Raw genomic sequence first — 25,925 nt, 5'->3', positions numbered from 1 at the left:
ACTTATGGGTAAATTAAATATGCCAGTTATGGATACACCAATGTTACCATGTTTTAGGGGAGAAGCACATGCACTTTAGCACTGATTAGCGGTTGTATAGTGCTCAGAGTCCGAAGGCCAACAAAAAGATACAGCAACAAACAGGAGGTAAATGCAAAAAGTATGGAGTGAGACCACCCTAAGGATGTCAGGTATAACAGCCCCAAAGATCGAACGAGGGGCGATATTTAACTGAGATTTAACAGAGGCGTAATTAATAACACACCAGTCAAAATATATGCTACCAAAATGGGCCACTGGCTCTTCTGAACATATTGAAATCTCAATTGATCTTCCTTCCCACTCTTTAAATATGGGTCTTTTAATGACTTGTCAGAGAGCTATATTATCCTCTGGTTTACTTGCTTCAAGAAGTGCTACCCATTCCTCTTCTTTCATTGCACTTCTCCTTACCTCCAGCACTCTCTTATAACTCTGCATGCGTGCTCTAACTTCTTCAGAAATCCCTCTATCATTTTTAAGACCCTTTATTAGACCCACTAGGGCTTTAACACAGTTATTGTCAAATCAAGCTCATGAGCTCTGGAATTTTCCCGCCGTTTGAGTGCTACCTTTACTGTTGGAAATTTTTAGAAAGGCAGTTTTAATCTCATTGTTGCTAGCTTTCCCATCTAAATTGATCTTAAAGTTTGTAGAATTGTCCCTCACCATTGTAGGTAGGAACGCCTCTGTTTGATCTATCTCAAACCTCAACCATCAGGTTTGGGTAGTTCAACATTTGTCACCAGAAATGTGCTATGATCGCAATCAGTTGTAGTAGGGATTCTAATATCTATACTAATAGTGCGGTCATCACTAAAACAATTCAGATGGGTTTTAAAATAAGAGAGAAGAGGACACAAGTTATGCCAGTTCCCCTGCCAGCTGGGGAACTGGCAGGGGCCACAGAGGCCGTAGGGCTTACACCCCGGCCCCCAAGTTCAAAAGCAGAGGCGTGGGTTCTCTGGATGGGCATCAGAGCACCTAAAAATATACAAAAAACAATAACATGAACAATAAATGAACAGCAGGAGCCACTCATTTATTATTTTCTACTCCAGAGAAGGAGCACATCATAATGGCCTGCGAGGGCTCTTTACTTACATTTGTTTGGAGCCTGGTGTTGCCCCTAAAAGGGGCAGGGACATCGCCTAACATTTTTTAAGGTTTCGGAGGGGGCGATAGTGCAGCAACACCTAACAATATTTTTTTTAAAAACACTGTAAGTCTTCTGGGTCATTGAATACATGCCCCCATGAGAGCTTAGCGTATGTTTTTAAAGCACTCCATGCTGGGGTTGTATGCTCTTCAGCTGGACGCAAGGACCTTTAATGGTTTGTTTTTATGCCTGCACTTTGTGGCCTGAAAAATGTAAACAAAACTCAAGCACATGTTAATGTTCTTTAAAAAAACTTTCTTTTATTACTCACTATTATTAAACATTGCAATTTGTAAATTATTGAAATATGCATTTAATTATTGTTATTAGGGACTTTTTGTCAAAGCCAATAGGTCTGCTTAATGTATGTTAATGCGCTGACCCCTTCATAAAGTCAATAGGCCCTGCTACTATTATTTGGTTGTTTGAGCCTTTGACAAAGCCAGTAGGTCTGCCTTAATTAAAGTGGCATATTTCATATTGTTACATGACATGGTCTACCATGCACAGTGGCCGGTATGCGGGGGTTGTTGGGTGCAGGCCCGGCTCTGTGCCCAATGCCACACTGCATATGGTGTTGGACATCTTACTTCATGTTAAAAAAAACATTGAAATTCACTGAAAAAAATGTTAAAGTGACAGGTATAGCTAGGTATTTAAAAAGAACCTTGGAAATTAATTGAAAAAACAATGGTTAAAGGTGCATTACATTTAGGTGCAAATATCAGTTAAAACATACTGTTTTAAATGAACAAAACTAGTCAAATTCACCAGTTATAGTTATCTCAAGTAACTGCATGTCGTACCCTAAGGTAACTATAACTTGCACCCTCGCACACACTGCTTATGGCCTCACATATTACATCAGTCATGGCATGTTGTATGACATTATTTCTAGCATCACTGCAACATCTGAAATTACATCATTCATGACATTACTATGCATGGCAGAGGCCATCTCTCAAACCCCCATTTCTGGGAACACAAGAGGGAAAAAATTTCAAGACAGATCACAAGGTGATCACATTTTATTACATAGAAGTATCCAATCTTAGAAAATATGATATATTTTGACAGTCAGCAGAAACATATTTTTTTCCCAAGGTTATGTTGGTAGGCTGGTCCAGGGTGTGACATCTATAGAGTATCTTGACTTCTGATACTCCTTGTTTTCATTTGGTTGCATTCCAGGTGTTCAGTGCTGTTCTAAATGCTCTTGGCAGGTTTTGGTAATGTCCTAGTCATCACGTAGTCTGACAGCACTGTGGGCATGTAGGAGAGGGGGATTAGGAAGTATTTAGCATCCCAGCCGGCTGAGTACCGCGTCCAAGGATGCTTGGCAGTCAGGGCATGCTCCATGCAGTCCGCCACTGGAGACAAGTCGGTGTTGCAAAGCTGCTGAAAGCTAGACTCCATGTCTGCAACATCTGGGGTGCAGAAACAACAGAGAGACAGCAGAGAACAAGGATTGTAACTGCCGAATATACTATTCTCAGCATGTGTACCTTAATATAGTATTATACAGTCATAAGTCAAAAAAGGGTTTTTCTGAACATGTGGTAGCTTTGACATGAATACATCACAATGTAGCACTACGCTGAGAACTACTTACTAAAAGAGCTTCTAGGTCATAATGCATCAAAAAACAGGTTGAGTGAGGTAATAACTAGTATTCGTCGAAGTCATGGGACAAATCCCTACATCTAAACTGACCCACAAAAGACTTCGACAAATTATTACCTCACTCAACCTGTTTTTTGACGCATTATGGCCAAGAAGCTCTTTAAAGAATCGATTTAATAAATATTTGAATTGCCTTGAGAAAGCCCCAGGTTTATGAACCATTAGGGGGTGAAACATGTGTTGGCACTTGCTTCTTATCCATGTGTTCCATAGTGATGTTCTGTGTCTTGTATTGATGGACCTGGAAATAAAACCGTCTTGAATCACAAACCTGGCTCGGACACGCTAACTCGAATTCTGATGTGAAATTATGGACTAATTTTTGGGCAAAATGGGTTTACCAATTGTTTGTTGATGAACTATATCTTTCTGAGGTTAATATAAAGGGTCCACACCTCTCTGGTAACCCATACCTTTTTCAAAAATAGGGCACTAATCAAAGAGAATGTTGGATCCTTTTGCACTGTGTATACTTACTAAAAGTGATTGTTTTTAAATGTTAACTTAGAACCCATCTGCACCCACTCCACCCTGATAACAGTGTCATTAGTGAACTACAAGGCAAGACAGTTGTGGAGCATGTCAGGAGGGTAATGTGACCTTAGAACCATTCTGCACCCACCCCCGCCTTCGTCACAGTGCCATTAGTGAACTACGGGGCAAGGCAGTTGTCATGTGAACCATGTATGTAGCCCAGATTCCTATAGATAGAGGAATATTGTAGTTCATTAAATCATACAAATGGGGTTTTTGTACAACTGGTATTCTGAACTCACATATTTGAAAATAAAATAAGTGACTAAGATCACACAGTTTGTTGAAGTGGGGAAGCTGTGATTAATACAGGTTATCTGCTTTCATTTTGCACAAATCAGCCACTAAATGGGTATCTATTGGTCTTTCCTTTTACCTTAAATGGTAACGCTTTGTTTTTACTTCTTTGTGCATGAGCTGAGAGGGAGGTGGCAGACAGAAGATTTGAAATCTCGGCTCGTTATGAGCTCAAGATTTCAACAAGGCTTTGATCAGAACCAGGCTTCAGGCTTGAGCCTCATTTGAGCTTTCAGGGGCTTGCCCACCTCTAAGCAAAACCACACCCATACGGAGGCATGGCCGAGCGTGCCGACATGGCGGCCGCATCTTGAGGGAACTCCTACTACCCGACATCCGTAACGTGATATTGCCTGACAGCGACTCATCTTTTGCCCTTTCGCACCCCCCAAAGCGCCCTGCAGGAGCAGGCCCCTCTAGACCCTGTTGAGTGCTGTGTTTGGCCGCCAGGGGGTCAGGTGAGGTGTGGGCCTCACAGCGGGGAAACGAACTTCCCTCCCACCACCCTGGGGGTGTGACGTGCCAAGTGGAGCCCTGGAGGCTTGGGGGGTCCCTGCCCCATCCCCACCTCCTCTTTCTCCCTTGGAATTGGCTGAGTCACCCGATGCTGGAGCTGGTGGTCAGAGCGCAGGTGCCTGTAGCTGTGGGACCCCCTTTATAGCAGCACTGGCTGACTCAGCAAACATCACCCAATTAGGGTCCTGCGGACCTGGCTGAGCGCCTGACCACTGATGGGACAAAGGCGATCACTGTTGGTAAACAGACTGACCAAAACACAAATCGAGGAGGCCATGACGTGGTAGACAGACTTCTATCAAGACACCAAAGGCGGCGGTGGATTGGGACCGGTGGAGTGAGGGGCAGGCAAACGTGGCACGCTCCTCCTGGGCCAACACAGAGGCCGCTTGGTCAGAGGCTGTGGCTGGTGTGGGGTGCTGCAGTCCCTGTCTTGGGGGTTTGCGCTTCCACCTCCCTCTTCTCGGTGGGCTGGGGGGAAGGCTGTCTACACATAATTAGACCTCTAAAAGAGCCCGCTTGAATACTGTAAATTGCTGAGTGGAGTACTTGTGGTACTTTCATCAGACCAACTGTACGATTGTTGGTACGAGAGTCCTCATGAAGGAAATCCAGGACTCCTAGGAGGCAATTGAGTCTAAGGTTAATGGTATCCAAATTGATCTTTCCCTGGTACATCAAGATCTGCGACGGTGTTTGAAAGGGTAACGGAAGCTGAAACACAAATATCCACAATTGAAGAGAATGTAACTACCCTCCAAAAACGAGTCTCTCAACTTACCTCAAAAGTAGCAGGGCTGGAGGAAAGGGCAGAAGATGCCAAAAATTGTTCATGTAGAAAGAACGTCTGCTTAGTGGGACTGCAGGAGGGCATAGAAGGAGCTGGTATGGAGGAACGTATGGAAACTTGGCTCCACTTGTGGGTCCCACAGGACAAGTAGTCCCGCTGCTTTGTAGTAGAGCGGGCTCACTGGGTGTTGGCTAGGTAGCCCCCCCACCGGGACTCCTCAGTGGCCTGTGGGGATGCAGATCCTCAAATATAGGGACTATGATAATATCCTTTGTGAGACCCTCTCCCAGCCAGACTTATGGTACTTCAAGACAAAGGTTCTGATCTTCCCAGATTACACCTGGGCAGTCCAACAACGCAGCTGCTCCAACAAGGAAGTAAAGCAGAAATTGTGGGCCCTTAATATACTCTACATGCTCCTCTTCCCTACCAGGCTTAGGGTTATTCACAGCGCCTCCATATTCTTTTTTGAAACTCCGCAGCTGGCATGGGAGTTAATGACAGAGCAGGGGCGATTGCATCCTCGGGTGGGACAGACTATGACCCAGTAGATGGGCCATGAGATCTTTGCCGCGGTCTGCCAGAGAGCCCCAGGGGCATCGCAGGGGCTCTTGGATGAGGCACCTCTGCCATGGTGGTGGAGGGGAGGTGTTGGTGAGCCCGGCCCCAAAACCTGTGGCACCGCACTCGGAGACTCAGTTAACCTCCGTGTCGGGCACACCGGTTACTTTCCATTCTGAGGAGGGTCCCTCTGACTCCCTGCCTTAACCGCTTCAGGTAAAGGAGACTTTAACATTGAAAAGTGGACATAGGCGGCCTCATGCGGTCAACTATTACTCATTTGTGACTCTAGGTCATCCTGTGCCACAGAGGGATCGTGTGGGGGGCAGACCACAGGTCTCAGGGTTTTAGACTTGATCAGGAATCCCTAGGTTGTTTCTTCACAAATTAAGAAATATTCTGTCAGGCAAAGTATCAGTGTACTGATGAGGGTACATTCAACCTCATGACGCGGACCTCCTCCACTAGGGGATAGTTTTATAGAATGGTTACTATACCGGCGACAGATGCTTCTAGGTAAGAATATGGGGTGGGGGAAGGGTTGGGGGGTAGGGATATTGTTTACTCAGTTAAGGTTGTTATTACTTGTTGTTTTCTTTCAGCTTATGTTTTACTTGCGCACTGACATACACTATTTGGCTATAGATGCACAGACATGTACACTTGCCTGTCCTAGATGGGCAACCCCTGTACACGGGTAATCCTCCAAGATCCCATACAACCATTCCATCACTCCCAATGCTTTCAATTATATCATGGAACTTTAACGGTCTTTTGGACCGCATTAAAGGCCCGCAGTCTTATGCTACTGTTGGAAATGGCCCTTTTTGCAGGGTTATCCCCAAACTGTTTGCCTTCTTCCTCCTATTTTATTAGGTCTGTTTTTGCTGGTTTATTGTCTCTGCACACTTTACCACTGCTAATCAGTGCTAAAGTGCAAGTGCTCTCTATAGAAATTGTACTGTTGATTGATTTACCCATGATTGGCATATTTGATTTACTAGTAAAGTGCACTAGAGGTGCCCAGGGCCTGTAAATCAAGTGCTACTAGTGGGCCTGTAACACTTGTTGTGCCACCCACATTAGTAGACATGTAAACATGACTCAGACCTGCCATTGCAGTGTCTGTGTGTGCAGTTTTAAACTGCCATTTCGGCTTGGCATTTGTACCCACTTGCCAGGCCTCAACCTTCCCTTTTACTACATGTAAGGCACCCCTAAGTTAGGCCCTAGTTAGCCCTATGGGCAGGGTGCAGTGTATGTTTAAGGTAGAACATACACTAGTGTGATTATAGGTCCTAACAGTGAAATACTGCCAAATTCGGTTTTCACTGTGCAAGGCCTATCTCTCTCATAGGGGGGCTGCATGGGGGCTGCCTTTAAATATCATTAAAGCACAGATTCTCTTTGAGAGCAGATAAAAATGTGGAGTTTAGGGTCTCTGAGGTCACAATTTAAAAATACATCTGAAGTTGGTTTTTAGATTGTTACATCTTTTAGTGAAGTTGGTTTTTAGATTGTTAGTTTGAAAATGCCACTTTTAGAAAGTAGGCATTTTCTTGCTTAATCCATTCTGTGACTCTGCCTGTTTGTGGATTCCCCGTCTGGGTCAGTTTGACAGTTGGGCTGTTCACACCTCTACTCTAGACAGTGAGACAAAGGGGGTTGGGGTGTAGCCTGTATATCTTGATTAGCCATCTGTGCTGGAGGGGAGGGAAGGAGTGGTCACTCACACCTGAAAGGACTGTGCCTGCCCTCACACCCCGCCTGGCCTGGACAAGGAAGGATCTTGCAAACACTTGAGACTTTGCTTTGAAGTTTGCCAACTTCAAAGGCAGATCTGGGTATAAGAAGAAGACCCAAAACCACAGACTTTTAGATTCTTTCTGGAATCAAGAGGAACCTCTGCCCAGGAGAACAGCTGAAGAGCTGAAGGAGAAGTACTGTCCCTTTGCTGTGTTGCTTTGCTGGACTGGCCTGCAGTTGCTGCTTCTGCCTGAAAAGAGTGCAAAGGGTGAATTTTGCTGTGTGTCCTTCTTGAGAAAATTCTCCAAGGGCTTGGAGTAGAGCTTACCTCCTGTTGGAAGTCTCAGGGACAACAAAGACTTCAGTTTTCTCGACCTGCAGCACTAGGAACTGTGTGTTTTGTGCTGTTCAAGAGGAGAACCCACTGCGACGCCAACAACGACTCCGCTGACCGGCACCTAGCCTGCTGACGCCACACGGAGTCGCATTGTCCCGCTTCGCACCGCGACCCTGGTCTCACCAACTCTGTCATCGGACAACTTCACTGAGCTGCTGCTCGCACCGCGACCTGTGGGCCCGGCACTTCAGCATCGCCTGCTCACACCGCAGCCTGGGCATCTCCGACGATGATGCTCCTGCTGACATGGGCACCGCTGCCTGCACGGTGGCCTGTGGACACCGCTTGCGAGGCACACAAAGCACCGTCCCATCCCGCACCGCAGCCCCAGTCCACCGACGCCAGCACCATCAACTCCTGTGTCGTCACCAGGCACCCTGCCTGCACCCTGGCCTGTGGACACCGCTCGTGAGGGTCACGAAGCACCATCCCATCCCGCACTGCTGGCTTGGGCCTACCGACGACAGTGCTTCAGCAATGATGATGACGCTGCCTGCATCATGACCTGTGGACACCGCACGTCGCACCGCCTCGCCTCACACTGCAGCCCTGGTCTCACCGATGTTGCTGGACACTATCACTGAGCCGCAGCCTGCACTGTGACCTGTGGGCACCGCACGTCGCATCGTCTTGCTTCGCACCGCAGCCCCGACGCCATCCACGCCGGCGCACTTGACTTCATTAGTCTGAAGTTTGATCTGCAACGCATGCGACCTCAAGAGCCCGATGACTCCTGCACCGACTCGGAACCGAGACCACAACGTCAGTGACACCGCTCTCCGGAGCTCACTGCAACGATCATGACGCCCTGCAAATCCAAGGTACTGTTTGCGGGTCTTCCCTACACCGTAGCTGGCCCGCAACGTCGTCCCATAGAATTTCACTTTTGGGACTATTAGAGTGACTGGGTGGTCCGAGGGTGGAGACATAGCCCGTCTGTGGAAGCAACCTACAATCCCATTGATGGTAGTGTGGTGGGCAGGACTGGACTGGTGTGCGCTACAAAAGAAGCCGATCTATGCCTCTCGGGGGTGTCCAAAGAAACATGACAAAGTGTGGGGAAAATGGTGGAACCTCTAAGGATTATCAGTGTAATGGGAATCACAATGTGCATATAAGGGGCAGCCGTGTGATGTTGCGAGTCTATATTTTCTTTGTTTGCCTGTACCGTTCTATGACGTGTTCACACTGTTTACAAACAATAAAATTGGTTATTTAAAAAAAACACACACATATACACATTACTGCAGCATCATTGTTTGAGCATGCAGACACACAAATATAGACATCACTGTATGAATATGATCCTATGTGTTTTACACACATACACACGTATAGTCTACAAATCACACACGCTAGGTCTACAAATTGTAGTAGTAGTATCAAACTTTAATCGGTTAAGGAAAAACCATAAAAAATTTGCAAAATCTCAAAAACATTAAAAGCATGTCATAATAACATGAACAACTGAAATAAGCATGTCATACAACCTAGAAGTTTCAAAAGCATTGTCTAGAAGAGTTTCCAATGGGACACATAACAAATATATGAATCCCCAATGTAACAAATTTACAATCATTATTTTAAAAAAATACACAGCATCGAAAAGAGTGCAAGTATACTCCTCCAAAAAAGGCAAGTTTTCCCTGTAAGCTAACCCCAAGCCTCTCGCAACTAGATTATACAACTTAAAATTTTAGCCTTACTTGTGGAAGATTAACATTTTTAAAAAGAGTAATTAAAAATGTTTTCTCTGTAGAGGAAAATGGGGACCTAACAATAAAAAACAGTTACGTGTTTGTGAAGATATGTAGTCACATATACAAGGACCCAAAGTGCCCAAAGAGGAATTGCCCTTAGGGAAGCTAACAAGATGAAAAAAAATGAACCTATATCCAGTTAACAGCTGCTGTTGATAAAGATGAGTTATCCATGTTAGATAACATTGCGTAGAGAGTACTGTTTTTATCACACAATGGGCATGGACAGCAGGTTTCAAAAGTTCCTCATTTTCCCTAGAGGCCATAGCATGGGTATAAAAAGAGCGTTTGGCCAATTCATAGTCTGCTTTGATGATTTTATCTGGGAAGAAAAAGCAATCAAGGTGGCCAGACTGGTGACTTTTGATAAGCAATCAAGGTGGCCAGACTGGTGACTTTTGATGTGACATAACCAAACCAAAAAATTGCATTCACGTTATCTAAGGATAAACAGCCCTGATGATCAATTGGTTCAAAGATGGCTCACTCCTGTACCACACAGAGATCCACCCTAAGAAGGGCCTTAATGCAATGATATCTGATATATATGTAAGTCCCAATTCTTCATGTTTAGCATAGGTGGAAGTATGCTGCAGAACACCCAAAACACTTCAAACAAACCTATTTTCCTCAGCCTGGATCAGATGCCAGTCCTTGTAACCCCAAATATCACTGCCAGAGATTGTGTCCTACACACATTTAGCAAGATTTGAAGAAGGGGCTTGACTAATTTCCTACCTAACCTAGCACCAAAATCCATTGTCTCCTCCCACATCCAAGCTAACACTACTCGTTTAGACCTAAGAAGGGGGCCACAGGTATTCTTGTTGTCAAGCAGGATACCCAAATAATTAAAAGTGGGTACCTGATCAATTTTGCTCTTGTTACAATAAAAGGTTTTAGGTTTGGAGGGCTATCGGCCGATGGCCATAACATAAGAGTTTGACTGTTTACAGAGACATCCAAACTGGCCATGAAAACAGAATAGGTGTCAAGCACGTTTTGCAGCCCTACAGCTGTCCTAGACATAAGAACAGCATCATTCATGGAGAGCAGAATTGGGACCACCCGCTGGCCCACTCTTGACACATCATAATACAGCTCAATTAGCACTCTTTCCAGGCGATTAATATAGATTGTAAACAGAAAAGGCACCAGAATGCAGCCCTGTCTGACACCCTGAGATATGGGAAAGATACCGAACAACTGCCATCACTTCCAAACCTAACAGAGGCAGACATATTCTTCCACAGGTCGCCTAGGAAAGACTCCAGGGAGGACCTGGCCTGGCAGTTTGGTGGGACTACTCCCATGGGGAGCAGGGTCAAGACTGATTTGCATATGGGTGGGTCCAAACTAGGTGGCGTGGTGAAATATCCTTGTGCAGGTCGCCTAGGAAAGACCAGATCAACTCCTAATGATAACATCGAAGCCCATAGTTGAGTGTGGTTCACACAATCAAATGCAGAGGTCAGATCCATTAAACTAAAGAACAAGGTGACCTTACTAGCCACAGTATATAAATATTACAAAATCAAAAAGTTCGACCTATCTGGAAAGGTAAGCAAGACTGCACATAGGTTAGGGGATTTAATAGTAAGTGCAACAATAGAGCAGTTTAGCGTTAGAGATATCAGGGTACATACCCCTCTCTTTGCTCGTCCTACGGGTGATGGAGTGGCAGGGCAATTAAAAATAAAAGAGCGAAAGAACCTGGTTGTTAAACAACCCAAGTGGTCGGATTCCAGTGCTCTCATTGGGGGTTACCTTGTTTTGACAAGAGGCAAGAATTCTACCTCCAATCTGGCTTTTGCCAAAATTAACCACAATACAATCACCTGGAAAGGTTTTTGGGCAAAATTCTCCGGACCATAATGATTTGCTCATGAATGTTTGCCGGAAACCCACCCTTAAACCTCAGCCAATGTCACACTTCGTTTCTTTATTGGTCAAAGTTTTCTTTACCAGGACACTTCAACGGGGGCACTTCGACCAAAACAATGAGATATGGAGTGCAATCAGGAGGGAGATTCAAATACGTTTTATTAAGGAGGGGCACATTACGAAGCTCCAGTTGGCCATTATCCACAAGGTTTGGAGCAGAACAACCCTCTAGGTTTCCTTGAGGTCTCAATGCAATAACCCCTTGGACCGTGGTCTCCTGCCAATTTCCTATGTTCTTGATACATTTCACCCTTGAGCCCTACTACATCCCACCATAGATGAGACTGCCAAATCAAGGGGAAAAAGGGGCTCAGATTGTGGGGGGGGGCACAGAAGTGGCCATCGCCACCCCAGTGGATGGAACCACCAAGGGAGCGGCCGCCGACAAATGAACAGACAAGGATGTACTCAATTTAGATATTTCATGCTCAGTCTTCCCCAGACAAACCAAAATCTGATCAAGCTTATTAGTCAAAAACTCCATAACTTTGTTGCAAATAGCGTCACTTATGTCACATATAACACCAGTCTAAGAGTTACTTCTTACTTCAATCATGTCCTTCAATAAAACGGAGGACATAGATAGCCATGGGTTTTTTGGATTTACTCCGCCTTAAGTTCTCTTTCTTTTGGCTGCAAAGCTCCTAGTTTTGGCTCCCAGCCGATAGTTTAGGGGTGACCCCTCATGTATTGCCTCAATTGAAAGTTGCTTGTAACGGGGCTCTTAAAGAACAGCAAATTCGATCTCCCTATCACTAACCCCAACGGCTGTCTGGAAAAAGCCTTCCAGTATTGTTCTAGGTGTTCTGGGTATGGGTGTAACAGGTTTAGCAGGGACCTCAACCACCTTATGCTTACCCATGATGAAGGGTCACAGAGGCGACACAATGGGATTCACGAGTAGGTGATGGAATAATAAATTACCAACCCTTCCTTGTCAACATTGAAAAAGGGGTGGCCCAGCCCAGTCTCCTCCGGGCAATGATGGGCACAAAATGGGCCCGCCCTGTGCCTCAGCTTCCCCTAGGCGCTGCCCGCATGTGGCTCGTGCCACAGAAGGTGGTTCGGTGCTATAAAGCACGTAGCACAGGGAAAACAGATTCGATCCTTCCTCCTTGGCATCAATAAAGTCTGGGACAGTGAGCCCTCGATGGCAGCAGCAACAACAAGGCACCCTTGAACGTCCCACGCCGCGGGAAGTGGTTGGGCACTATAAAGCGCGCAGCACAGGAAAATCAGGATCGGCTCCTTCTCCTTGGCAGCAATGAAGTCTGAGACAGTGAGTCCCCGATGGCAGCAGAAACAACAAGGCACCCTGAACATCCCATGCTGTGAGAGGCGGTTGGTGTTATAAAGCGTGTGATGCGGGGAAATCAGGAATTTCCCCTCCTCCTTGGCAGCAAGAAATCTGGGACAGTGAATCCCCAATAACAGCAGCAACAACAAGGCAACTTACACGTTCCCAACAATTTGTAGCACATATTATTCAGTTTGATGACCTAACATCACAATACAAATCCCTCCACTTCATTGGTATCCACCACTTATGTTATATGCACAGACATTTAAGGTCAGCCACTCTCTGCGCTCTCCCCTGACACACTTCCGGTGCACACCACCAAGATGCACCACTGCAGAGTGTACCACTTTTAGCCCACGCAGACCATCCTACAATGTGCCACTTACACTTTGTACAAATCATTCTGGGGTGTACCTCTTTCACTCCAAACACACCTCTCAATCTGGAACACAACAATCATACTACACACACTTTCCTGGCATGCTCCACGTACACAGTCACCTCCACCCCAAAAACCTAGGTCTAGATTTACTAAGGATTACAGGGGCTCTGTTTAATATGCACGGCACCAAAGGGCCTTTTTAATAATAAGTAAGTCAGTGCATTTTGTTGTGTTACGCTTTGTGCCATGTGAACGTTGCTCTAAAGATTGGGAAATAACCCCTCAGATTTACCGCCTGGCCTCAGTTTTACTAAGACAGTCAGTAAAGAACTTGGACAAATCAGAAAAGCCAGTATTTTCCCGTTGTTAGCTCTGGCTTGACACGACAGTTAATTATTGACCTGTTATTACCAATGCTCTGCCCAGAAGATTGGACTTCAGGTCGCCTTATGCTAATGGCCTTTAGGTGTATCATTTTGACTCTCACAAAGTAGTTGCATTGCGATCCATGTGGGACTATTTCATATCTTAAAAGTATACCAAATAATGACAAGTTCAGTTATTTATCTCAAATTAATATTGTATGCAGAAAGTAATTGCTTGTTTACATTTTCACTAAAGCACACTTTACTTTTTAAATGTATTTTATTTAGGACTCAGCATGCAAGCCAGAGCTGTTAGGGTTGCCTGTGCTTGTTGAAAACGCAAGCACAAAAAGAACATGCTTAGAAGTATTTTAGAGTTATAAAACATAAACAAATCACTACTATCTTTTTTTGATAAGCGCGACAACCTTCCCCGCACCCTCCCATTTCGGAATGTGCAGCTCATGCCAGATTCAGAGAAAAAAATGGTATTCCAGTATTGAGGAGACCTCAATTGATTAAACATTATAACTTCTCCTAAGAAAATTCAACTGCTTAGTGAAAAGTTAATGGAACTTCTGGCCACAAAGCTGCTTTGAAATTAGATTCACAGATCAGACCTGCATGAGCTGGCAGTCAGCCCTGCATTCAGGTTTAACACATACCTGGGTTGCCACATTTCTCGCTCTAAAAAAACAATGATGGATGGAATGCTTGAAGTAAGCTGAGCCCCTGGTAATTTTTGGGAGCTGCGTTACCCTCCCATTGTTTTTTACCCAGCATGCTATTCTAGGCAGAGGACAGCCATGTGCAGATCAGTTTTGTTCTTCCTCCAGCTGGAATTGCCAAGCACGAACTGTTGGCCAGGTTCCTCCTTGTCCACAATACAAGCAACCCCTGACTAGTTTCCAACGTGGTTATGACTTCTTGGAGAGGTGCCACTTGAGCCCAAAGCACAGAGATCAAGGGACCGACGTCCAGATACTTAGAGAATCTCACTTTGAAAAAAAGACACAATGAAAGAAAAGCTTGAATTCTTTTCAGCTATGTTTCTCTTTACAGCGCCACAAATGAAATCCTATATTTCCTGCCAATCTGTGGACAGAGGCAGGCTTGACGAGTAACAGTGTTCCGGAAAATATGAATGATGGCCGCTGAAGCGCTACACGTTCACTTGGGGCAGAGAACATTTCCATGTCTCTTTCTTGTAATTTGGAACCACGCGCTGAATGTCCACCTGCTTTCCTCGCAGATGGTAGAGTCGCTCTTGGGCCTGGCAATCGCTCTTGGGCCTGGCAAGGAAAGGAGGACGTGGATTGTGAGCCTTGTAATCTGTCGACCTTGTGTTTCCCTCTTCCTGAATTTCCGCATTTTTGTACATTTTTTTGCTTGGGTTTTCAAAGGTGCAGGGCTCTGAAGTGATTATAAATGTGTAATAAACTTGAACTGAGACTGGTTAGGCAAGGAGCAAGGATTCAATAATTGAGTTCCTTGGCCCTAGAGTAAAAAACTAAACCCCAACCGAACCCCAGGAGATATCCTACCTCTTATCTGGAGGTTGCTTGTTTCTATCCTATTTATATGTTGTTTGTCTCACCGCTCCTCTTCTGTCTCTACAGCATCATGCTGATGTTCTTTAACCATATGGAACACTCAGGTACTCTTTCTTGTTTGTTAAACATGTTTATTAAGGTGTACAAGCGGTACAGTGAGATAACTCAAAATGTGTTTGATCCTATCTAGAGGGTAGGGTGGATTTGAAGGCAGACGAGATCCTATTTTCTTCACCAGTGCCTTTAAAATAATTTGTTTATGTTTTGGCATCTGGTGGTGCAGCCGCTAGATGCCAAAGAAGTATTCCAATTCTGCATGATGAATAGGGACCTTAGTCTTGGACATTTTCCAAAGCGTTGTCTTGCTTTAGCTCTTCTTCCTGTCCTTCAGTAAAAGCCTAAATTACTCCTGCAAAGTAGTCCTGCCTTCGGCAAGTATTGCACTTACGCATGGCATAATGACTTGACTTACACTGATGCACACTGCCATGCTAGAGATGGGTGAGCCTCTGAAGGCTCGAGCCTGACTCGAGCCAGAAAACTCGCTCTCCCTCAGCACGAGGTCCTCTTACACCCTTGGCCAAAAACAAGCAGAGTCAGGCTGTGAGGGAGTGATTCTCTTTTCCAACACAGGCATGAGCCAGAGAGGGAGGGAAGAGAGGCCGGATAGGAAGAAACGGGACAGAGGGGAGCAAAGGAGACAGGACAGAGGAAGACATACCGCGCTGAGAAAGAGGCAGGGCAGAGAAGGGTACAGGTGACAATCTGGTGAGGGACACATGAGCGAGAAGGGAGAGGAAACTGGCACGGGGAGCAGTGAACTAGCAGGGGGTGGAAAAGCATGCCATGGAAGGGGGTGAGATAGCAACAGGCTGGTGTGAAAGCAGGTAGGGCTGGGCTGTCAGTAGTATGGCTTGTGACTGACCGTGACCACCAGCACTTTCGTCCTAGCAGGGGCACACCCTGTCACTCCATACCCATATCAACAACGGACGATCTCCCACTGCCCTTCACTTGTGCATCTCTCCTGCTCCCCTTTCCTCCCACCGTCACTTTCAACAGCTTGACAGTGATTTTGCTTGTCTTGTTGTTTGGCTCTAAGAAACAAGCCAGACGTATGTCTCAGCTTTGTGTTGGCTCTTCGTATAAATTCTCTGGCTTGCTCACCGCTATGCCATGCTGAAATATGATATAATGCTTTCAGTGAAGACCGGTGATACTTTTCACCTACACCTTCGACCCCTCAGTGCTCCATCCTTTCCTGTTGACTGTGCCATTGCCTCGACCACCCATGATGCTTTGTTACTTGCCCCTCTCTGAACTGCAACTGCATCTTTTTCATCCAGGCTTTAGTGGGGACTGAGGTGGGAATGGGAGTGGGAACTTTAGATTTCCCAACAATCACTCTGGAACATCGTGTTAAAACATATTATATGAAAAGCACGACATGAGGGGGACTTAAGAGGCAGTGGAAAGAGAGAGGGGTGCAGGCTGTTAAGGGTACTTAAAACACAATATTTTTCAAACTCAGTTAATCAATCAATCTGGATTTATAAAGTGGGGCTAATCACCCGATAGGGTATCAAGGCGCTTGCAGGTCCCGGAGGCTTATTTGAACAGCCAGGTCTTGAGGGCCATTCGGAATTCCAGAAGTGAGGTGATAGTCCGGAGGTGCGTGCAGAGGCTGTTTCAGATTTTTGCTGCGATGTAAGAGAAGGAGCGTTCTCCACTTCTGCTTCAGTAGATGCGGGGAGCATGGGCAAGTGAAAGGGAGGCAGAGCATAGTATTCTCGATGGTTGGTGGAAGTTCAGGTGGTGGTTAATGTACGCAGGTCCTTGGTTGTGTGGAGACTTGAGTGGGTGGGTCAACATCTTCAATTGTATCTCTTCTGTAGGGGGAGCCAATGGAGTTGCCTGAGGGGGGGTGTGGTGTGGGTTCCTTGCGGAAAGCCAAGGATGAGTCTGGCTGCGGCATGCTGTATGGTCTGAAGTCTCTGCAGGAGGTGTGAGGCGATTCCTACATAGAGGGTATTGCCTTAGTTCAGTCGGCTGGTGATGAGGGCCTGTATCACTGTGCGTCTCGTGTGTAGGGGTAGCCACTTGAAACTAAACACTTTTTAAGGTCTTCGAAACAGACAAGAGAGTGTGTGCATTTTTGTCAGTGTAGGAATGTAAAAATAACAGATGAAATCCAGCACACTTCACATTACCCCCGAAAGCCCTTACACCCAACTTTTTATGACAGGAAACATTTTTAGGTGGGGTGTAACACCCCAAACACCCCTCCCCACCCACGGGGCTACGCCCCTGACTGTGCCATTCCTGACAGAGACCCGTTATTCTTAGGCACGGTAGGGTCAGTACAAGCAAAGATTGCAATGTGCACGCTGCATTGAGTGATAAATGATAGCCTAGGGCCGGTAGCAAGACCTCCGGATTTCCTAAGGTGCCTGCAATAGACATAAGCCATTACTTTCCTCGATACTGCACGAATGTAGATACACACTTATTGCTACATTAGATTTTTCTGAGAATGCAGACAGTAATAATCACTTTATGCACGCATATTGACTACAAGGTTTGTTGAAGGCTGACCGCAAAAAGAGACCAGGCCCCTCAGGCTGGGCCCTTTTGTATCAGTGGTGTATCGAAACGTGAGGGGTCCCCCTCTGCAAAGTACATAGAAGGGGCACCCTCCCTCCGGGCCCAGTCAGGGGGCTGCAGCCTGTGCACAGTGTATTGCGCTGAGGGGGTCCCCTGGAGCTCTGGGGCCCCCAGCAACACGGGGGCTCCGGGGCTAATGGTACACCACTGATTTATATCCATTCTGCAACTTCCTGCCTCCTCCACTGACGTTCTCCTTACTGTCCCTGTGGCATCCCCAGAGGGTAATAATTACTAATGTACAAGGGAAGCAACGCTCTTACCCTGTCCGCTAGTGTCACCCCATGGGTGACAGGGCCCTCTGTGTTTTTAGGATTTTTACAGCGTGAAGCAGTGCACAGCAAAGAAAGCCTCTGCACGGCACCAGTGTTGAGTGACAGTCTTACAGGCCCAAGAGGTTGAAACTGGCGAGTGGACCCGCAGAAGAAAGAACCAGCTCAGCCTCTGTGCTTACATTCTGCTTTTAGCCTGCAGTGGAGGGCAGGGTATTCTGCAGCCCCCTTTATGATGAGCTCCATGTGGCTGTTCTACTTCTCTGTTTTTAATGTACAAGGAAAATGTACCGATTAGATGCTTTGCTGTAGCCTTTTCAAGCGCGTTGCTGTCCTGCATACGGGTATGAAGCGCTATATAAATGCTACACTACTATACAAGCAGAGTGAAAATACAGGCATGTCGCTGCAAGTGCATGCTCTGCAGGGCAAGGAAAGACGGGCTCCTCAACAGACAGAACATCAGCCTTGGAGAGTACCAGTCGCAAGTCGTTCTTTCAGGGGGATCTTGTGTACCATATTCTCTACAGTGACTGCAGGCCACGGCTAGTAGGCTCTGAAGAGCCTGTTGGCCAAGTCGCTTATCTTGTTTTTTTTAAATCTAATTCCAATGGCTTTGTTTTGAGCAGCCTGCAGTAAGCTTTTGGTTCCTCAACAGTATCAAGCACCTGGATACCCTCACGGGTAACAAGCTGCGCTCTACGAACACTTGATTGATTGAACAGCGACTCCCCTGAAGAAGGCTGTGCTAAGCGAAGCAAAACACAAACGCTGTGGGATAGCGTAACTGGATGGACGGAATGTGGAACCAATCAAACATTCACCCCCAATCACAGATCTGGGTTTAATCCATCCATTATTTTGCTCACCATGCCACCCCAGGTTGAACCCAGCCATATGCAAATCAGTCTTGACCCTGTTCCTCATGGGAACAGTCCAGCCCGAGGCTGTGCTAAGGCCAGAAGGGTCCTTTGCAGGGGGAGGTAGTGTTTACAGTTTTTCCATGCTGTGTGAATTGAATTGATGGATAAAGGAAACGCTGCCATCAAATGAGATCCCTGGGCCCTGTCCCATCTGAGGTGTCAATTGGATAGCGCATAGTAACTATGAATAGCTGAAAGGTTTTTGTTTGTGTCAGTTTTGGCGCATTGAGGCACTCTGATCTAGGGTATGTCAGGCCCCCCAGGTCAGCTCCCCAAAATCCCCTACAGTTCTACATTGCACCCTTTCCATGGATTTTTAAATCACTATGATTAGAAAGAAATTGCCTCCAAGTGCTAAATGCGCAATAACATACGAGTAATCTTCATTGCTCCAATCGTCTTTCCTTGTTGTATTCCTTACTTTTATGAGGTGTCCCACCTTCCTCCAGGCACCATATGATCTAGATAAAAGAAAAAAAATTCCTTTCTCCCTTGAGCACCATTCCTTTTAGGCTCCTCCCTTTCACAGGAGCGCAAAAAATGGAAGGAGATCCCAAAGCATCCTGCCATACCAAAGTATCTGGGATCGAAGTCACTGACCCAGGAGGATAAGATGAAAATACGGGGGAGAGGAAGGATAATCAGAGTAATAAAAAGTACTGTAATTAATTGTCACATTACCTCCTCAATCCTACCTCGTCCCAGATCTTACTTTTGTGAGGAAATGCCAAAGCTTGCAACTTATGACTCGATTCTTTTATAATAAAAGACGCATGCACCAAGTAACGTCACACACTTATTCAATAAAAAATACAGCAGTACAGGAAATCACTTCATCAAGAAGAGACAGTCATAATTACTTTAATTAAAACATGTAATGAGCATTGATTCCTTCATACTACCCTCGAAGAAAATAAATGTAGATGGAGCCACCAAAGCTTTAGCCAAAAGATGTCTTGGATGGAAACACTGAAGCCTCGACCCAAGAGCCAGCCATCACAAGGGTAGATAGTCTTTAAAGAGGACCCCTGGAAAGAATAAGCAAGGGAAACCATTGTCTTGAACCATCGATTTAAAAAAGAAGAAAACGACTTATGCCACTTCCTGAAAGCCAGAGGATCATTTTAGGAATATCCGAACAGCTCAGTAAACATCCAGGTGATGCCAAGCTTTTTCCTTAGCTAAAGTAGAAGGATGAATAGAAGGAATAGTAATTTCCTGATTTAAATTAAAAGACGAAACTGCCATTTTTGAAGGAAGACATGCAGATAACAAGTTCGGATGGAAAGAGGGTGCAACTCTAACCTGGCGACTACAAGTGGTGGCCACTTGAAAAAGTACTTTTAGAGTAAGGAAAATTGCGGGAGAACTCAGCTAGGAATTCTGAAGTTGGAAGCTGCAGAGCTCTTAGCACCAAAAGCAAGTATCAGGGTGGAACCGATAAGCTAAGAGGAGGATGATGGAGTGCCAAACCCCTCAGAAGCATACAACACAGGCCCTTCAACCTTTAAAAGACCATGTCAGGCCTTAATAGCTCTGACACCGGCCCTCTGGACACAAAGGGTGGAAACTGCTTAACCTACATTGAATACATCCTGCAGCAAATGTAAAACTGATTTAAGTGCACATTGACAACTTATGAGAGAATGACCCAACAGCAGGAGGGAATAGAAAACCAGTGGTGGTTGTAATAATGGCGAGTGGACGGTCTATTATATTCAGGAACAGAAGCTGTCAAAGTTGAGGATATCTATAACTACTGGAGCCCTTCCTCTCTGTCTTCATGTCAAAAGATGTTGAAATAACATTTAGGAGAGAGGGGGAAGGATCTACTCTGGAAACTAAGCCATTTACCCTAGAAAAGGAAACAATCCTGTGCAAGGCCAAAATTGGTCTATAAAGATTAGATCTGCTCTCTGCCTGAGAAAATATGCCAACAGTCTAGTGATTAAAGGGAAAGAAGAAAAGGCCTATAAAAAAGTGGAGGCCAGGGGAGGTTAGATAATCAGCTCCCCATGACCTCTCCTGGAGTGAGGAAAGCAGGTCAGGAGTGTATTTCCAGTACTGGCAAAAAGGACTACTGCTGGATTTTCAAAACGTCTGCATATCTCTACAAAATGGGACAGTCTGAATGAAACTTTGAGAAATGGAGGAAACACACACTGCTAAAACATCTGCATTTATGTTGTTCACCCCCCAAAGGAAGATTGATGACAAAGCTTATACATGAGCGTACTCTGCACTTTTGTTGATTTGTATTGCTAGTAAGGCTAGAGCACAGCAGCCTGATCCTAACTGCTTGTTCGTAGAAGCATTTTCTACTGAGGCATGGATTCTTCCCAAGACCACTCAACCTTGTTAAAGAGAGAAGTCTCAGAAGAAGGCTCTGAGAACTACTCCAGCTTTGCAACTAGAGGAGGGATCATGTTCCAAAGAGAGCCATAATCCATTCAGAGACCCCAAGTTAGCTCTTCCTGGCATCTGCTGTAACCAACATAGATGCTGGGAAAGACAGACCAACTCCTTTTTTGATTTGAGATTTGCAATGCTCTAGATCCAACCGAATGTTGCTAATACCTGGAATCTGAATTTTTAAGTACTGGGAAAAAAGATGACTAATGCTGAAAGACCCAAACAAAGACTAGCCCCAGGCACAACAAAGCATGCTTGAGAAGAAGAAAAGAATCTGCCAATTTTCCAGGGAACAAGGACCCAATCTCAGAATTTGCTGCATAATGACTTGCAATGAATCCTCACCAGTAGCCTCTCCCTGGCTAAGGCTGTCTTCAGGTATAGCAGCAAAAAGGGGTGAAGTTGGAGTTTGGAGTCTTTCTGGCGAAGAAGAGAAACAACTCCCTTCTCTGTCTGGAATTGAGGCTGAATGAATTCCAAATCTTGGTTTGGTGTTTGATAGGACTTATTGAGGTTGACCATGAAGACCTATGTTCGAAGACAATGACAAACTCTATTCAAGTCCTGCAGAAGCCCTTCTGCGGAGTGGGGGTGAACTAGGCAATTATCTAAGTAAGGGTGAATCAGGGTGCCCACAGTATCAAGAACAGCCATTCGCTGGGATAACACCTAGGTAAATATCTTTGGTGCAGAAGTCAACCCAAAGGATAACACATGCAACTGTCAATAAAACCCCCTTACTTAGTCTGTCAGAAATCACAGGTGTGTTGGATGTATTGGAGGGTGTAAATAGGCACCCTGATGCCTCAACCAATCGCCTAAAGACTAACATGGAATGGTGCGTTGGAAAGGTTTCATTTTGAAATTAATCTTTTTGATGAACAGTTCTATTTTTTCAAGTCCCTGGACAAAGCTGTGGAAACTACTCCTGAATCAGGAGTAGGTTGCAACAAGTCAATCTTGCAAACAAAGTGTATTGCTTTTTATGCCCAAGAATATCTTGGGTTTTAATTGCAGTATGGTTCAGATGCAATGCCACCCACCAATCTGAGATTAAATCTGCCCAGACCTGAAAGAAGAGCAAAAGACAAATTCCCACTGGAGGTTTACGCAGAGAAATAGCATAGTCTTGATGGCTGTTTGTTCTTGGTGGCAGAAAAAATAGATTTTTGACTCCCTTGGGAACTAAAAAATAAGGGCTGGAACTATGGCCAGCTGGAAAGTGACGGCTTGTGGTATGATTCCTGTGGGGAAGGGCAGCAATCTGGCTCCTAGAGCTTAGGCTGGATTTTGAAACCTGGGCATATTTGTGATTGTTGAAAACTTGATGAAATACACTTTCCACCTGATCCCCAAAGACCTCATGAATTACATTTGAATGAGACCGCATTCTGTACTCCTTCCACTCTCCAGTTTTAAGACGAGCAGCCAAATTATCCACCGCAGCCAAAGTTGAAGCTTTCAAGATGTGACAAGTAACATCTGAAAAGGTTTACCTTGGATCTCCATACCCAACAGTAAGTAAGCACAATCTTCTTCTAACTGTAGTGGGGACGTCACAGCCTGGAAGACTTTGACTAAGGATTGAGAGCAATAAATGGCATAAACTCCATCTCTGCTGGCTGCAGACTCATTACAGACCCTTGTGAAATCCTGCCTTTTATGCATCAATTTATTCTATCAATCCTAAACTGTTATGAAGAACGTGTGGACAATAGATGTATTATTTTAGTTCTTCATAAATCCTGGACTCAGCATTGATTTTAATGCTTCATCAGTTCTGAGCTCTTAGGCAGAAAGCCTGGATCACATAATTAATACCACATTACACTTCTTCGAGGTTTCAAACTCATGTGTAGAAGGTGATACTATCCCAATCAATGCATACGTTCTTTCCTGAAAACTACAGAGAGTATTTATACCGATGCCTGACTATAGACCTTTGTTGAATAGTTTGTTTCTCCTAAAGCTGTTGGAAACACCAGCAGTTGCCAAGTTGCCAGTAGGAACACAAGGTCCTGGGTGATGACTGAACAGGCATTTTACCTGGGGGTGGAGGGCTGGGGATCGAAGTTGGCGTCAGTTGATTTTCAAAATAAACTACAAAAGATCCTGGGCTGAGTGGCAGTTAGCAATCTGACCTATTTATGGCACTTAACACCTTCAACCACTTCTCCCTAGATGAGGTGGCAAGAAAATCTTTATCATGCAAGGATGGATTAGTTTTAATTTCTCAGTTAACCACACAACTATGAGCGCACTTGCATGTTTTCAGTCTCAGTTATTAGTGGTAAAATGTAGTGTGCCGCCAAGCTCATGCTGTTCATACTGCGGGTGGGTGAAAAATTCTGCTGCCGATGAAGTCATGAGAGTTTCGCCCACTCTGTGTTCCACCACTCAGAGTGTGGAGTTCTGGCAAAACTACGCCAACCGCTGTGTGGCAAAAAAAATTCTTGCACGTGACTTACCAACGTTATTTTGGTAAGCGCAAGCATGAATTTGCATCCTCTTGTGCGATTTTAGGGCACTAGAACGCCTCCCGGTGAGATTTCCCAATGCGGGCAGTTTCATCAGGTCGCGACCGTTCACGCTGAGAAATCGTCCACTCGAGTAAACCTAATTAAGCGGACAAAAGAAGAGGCGCCATCTGGCGAGCCGTGTGGTGCAGTTTGAACTGATTTTACAGCACAGAACAAGCTCCCAGTGCTAAAAATCAACCAAGTAGTGCAACTTGCCCGAATTCTGTCTGTTCGTGGAACTCCGCATAATCTCATGGAGTTTTTATGTAACTCAGTGAGACATTGTTGACTCCCAGAATATGCCAAGAGGCCAAACCCTTGACTTGTGTCATAACGTATACATCTAAAGCCAACAAGGTCAAGAATATAATCCAGAAGTATTAAATAATTTTGAGCCCCTTAGGAATCCCTACACCGCTGTTCTCTTAAAAAAAGGAAAAAATGTCAGGAATGGGTTAGTGAGAGCTGCATGTCCCACAGAACAGAAATCAGGTCTAAGAGTAATGCTAGGTTTACCTCCAATAACCGACAATTTCAAATGCAACAACTGTACTGCTTGCCAGTTCACTAGTGACACCAAAACTATTATGAATAATGGTAAGATACACAAACAAGTGACATTCTCGAACTGTAATACAAAAAATGTTGTTTACTGTATTCAGTGCCCATCTGAGCTTACATACATAGGACAAACAACACAACCTGTGAAGGTCAAAATACTGCAAAACAAATCAAGGATGAGGTGTGTAGTGACCGGCGCCCCTCTTGGTAAAAAATTTCCAGAACCATAATCCCACTGAAAATGTATCCGATGGTCAGTCTTATACATCCTATAAAAAAAGCCCAAGGATGCCTCACCTATTAACATGTTGACTACAACAAAAGAGCAGTTGGTCGAGAAATATGGGGCAGCTAGAAATTTCCTGTGACAGTACACTTTTGAACCTTTTTTTGCCGGTTTGGCATTCATTTTGTGTGTTGATATTTGTTTATCAATCCATTCAGTGGACGCGTGAGGAGTGAGTTGAAGCGGCTGGAGTTAATCTATCTTGTTACATACGTCATTATATAGAACCTGATCCTTATACCATAAGGTACTACTTTTGGCGTGTTGTTTTTAAAACACAACACCGTTTGAACATCGAAGATTGGCATTCGATCTATCTATGCTGTAGTGATGTTATGTGTGATTATTTGATGTGTTATCAGTGATATGGTGTTAAATGTGTCTATTAACTTGTGTCATTTTTTATGGTGATTTAAATGCTCGCTCCAGGCTGGAGCAGGTTGCGGACAGGGTGTTGAGCTTGTGTAAAAAGGTTTAATTATTTGTTTTTGGAAATAAATATACCATTATACTGGAGATTAATTCAAGTTGTCAACATACGATTGTTCTGTTTACAGATTAGTCCCACATTACATCCTCTTCTTCTTTCTCCGTTTAATGCCTGGGTAGTGTGGGGTCATTTATGCAAACCCCGTCAGTAGATTAACACCACAAGGCTATGCAGCCACAGGGGGACATGAAGGAAGCACAGATTTCAATAAATTTGATCAAGGCCTTACATTGACTCACAAGCTTACACAAACCCTACGATGACCACCAAAGTCTTTAGAGTCAGCAAAGAGCTCGTACAAAAAGCATGCAGACCAGACTTCCCACCATCTCTGATGACAATCCAAACCAGCTTCCATAAATAAGAGACTTACATTTTTCATAGTATTCCTGTCCATAGCTCTCCTTCACCTCTGCGGGCAGGCGGCCCCAGATGTCACTGAGGTGGGTCTTCATATTGGCCAGCACATTTAGCTGGGTCTTGAAGTAGCCGGGCTCTATGATGGAGACCTTAACACCAAAAGGAGCCAACTCCCGCCTAGAAGAGAAAAACACCTTCAATCAGGCGAGCCATCACAGGTCACAAGGATGCACCTTGGAGCACACTAGCTCAGTAATTTCCTGGAAAACACAGCTTAAACATAACCATCAGTTCTTCCAGCCAAATGGATGTGGTCCAGCATGCAGAAAACCAAATTTGCTAACTTTCAAACAGTTTTTTTCAGATAAAACCAGCGCGATTTGTGGACAGAATAAGCCAGTGCTTGTGTTAC

General features: G+C 45.0%; 1 protein-coding gene across 1 annotated transcript in view; it reads right to left on the bottom strand.

Annotated features, from left to right (window-relative positions):
* Window positions 1-1,474: 1,474 nt before the first annotated feature.
* The window catches only part of LOC138294087 (retinol dehydrogenase 16-like), a 69,948-nt gene continuing 45,497 nt past the window's right edge, over window positions 1,475-25,925 (bottom strand). The window contains exons 4-5 of the mRNA XM_069233320.1: window positions 25,527-25,690; window positions 1,475-2,625 (exon numbers count right to left, since the gene is read on the bottom strand). Of these exons, the coding sequence (XP_069089421.1) occupies window positions 2,405-2,625; window positions 25,527-25,690 (385 nt within the window). The 3' untranslated portion in view covers window positions 1,475-2,404. The remainder of the gene's footprint in view (window positions 2,626-25,526; window positions 25,691-25,925) is intronic.

This window comes from Pleurodeles waltl, chromosome 4_2 (genome assembly GCF_031143425.1).
Source record: "Pleurodeles waltl isolate 20211129_DDA chromosome 4_2, aPleWal1.hap1.20221129, whole genome shotgun sequence".
NCBI classification, from domain to species: Eukaryota; Metazoa; Chordata; class Amphibia; order Caudata; family Salamandridae; genus Pleurodeles; species Pleurodeles waltl.
This window is presented reverse-complemented; position numbering and strand designations above follow the sequence as displayed.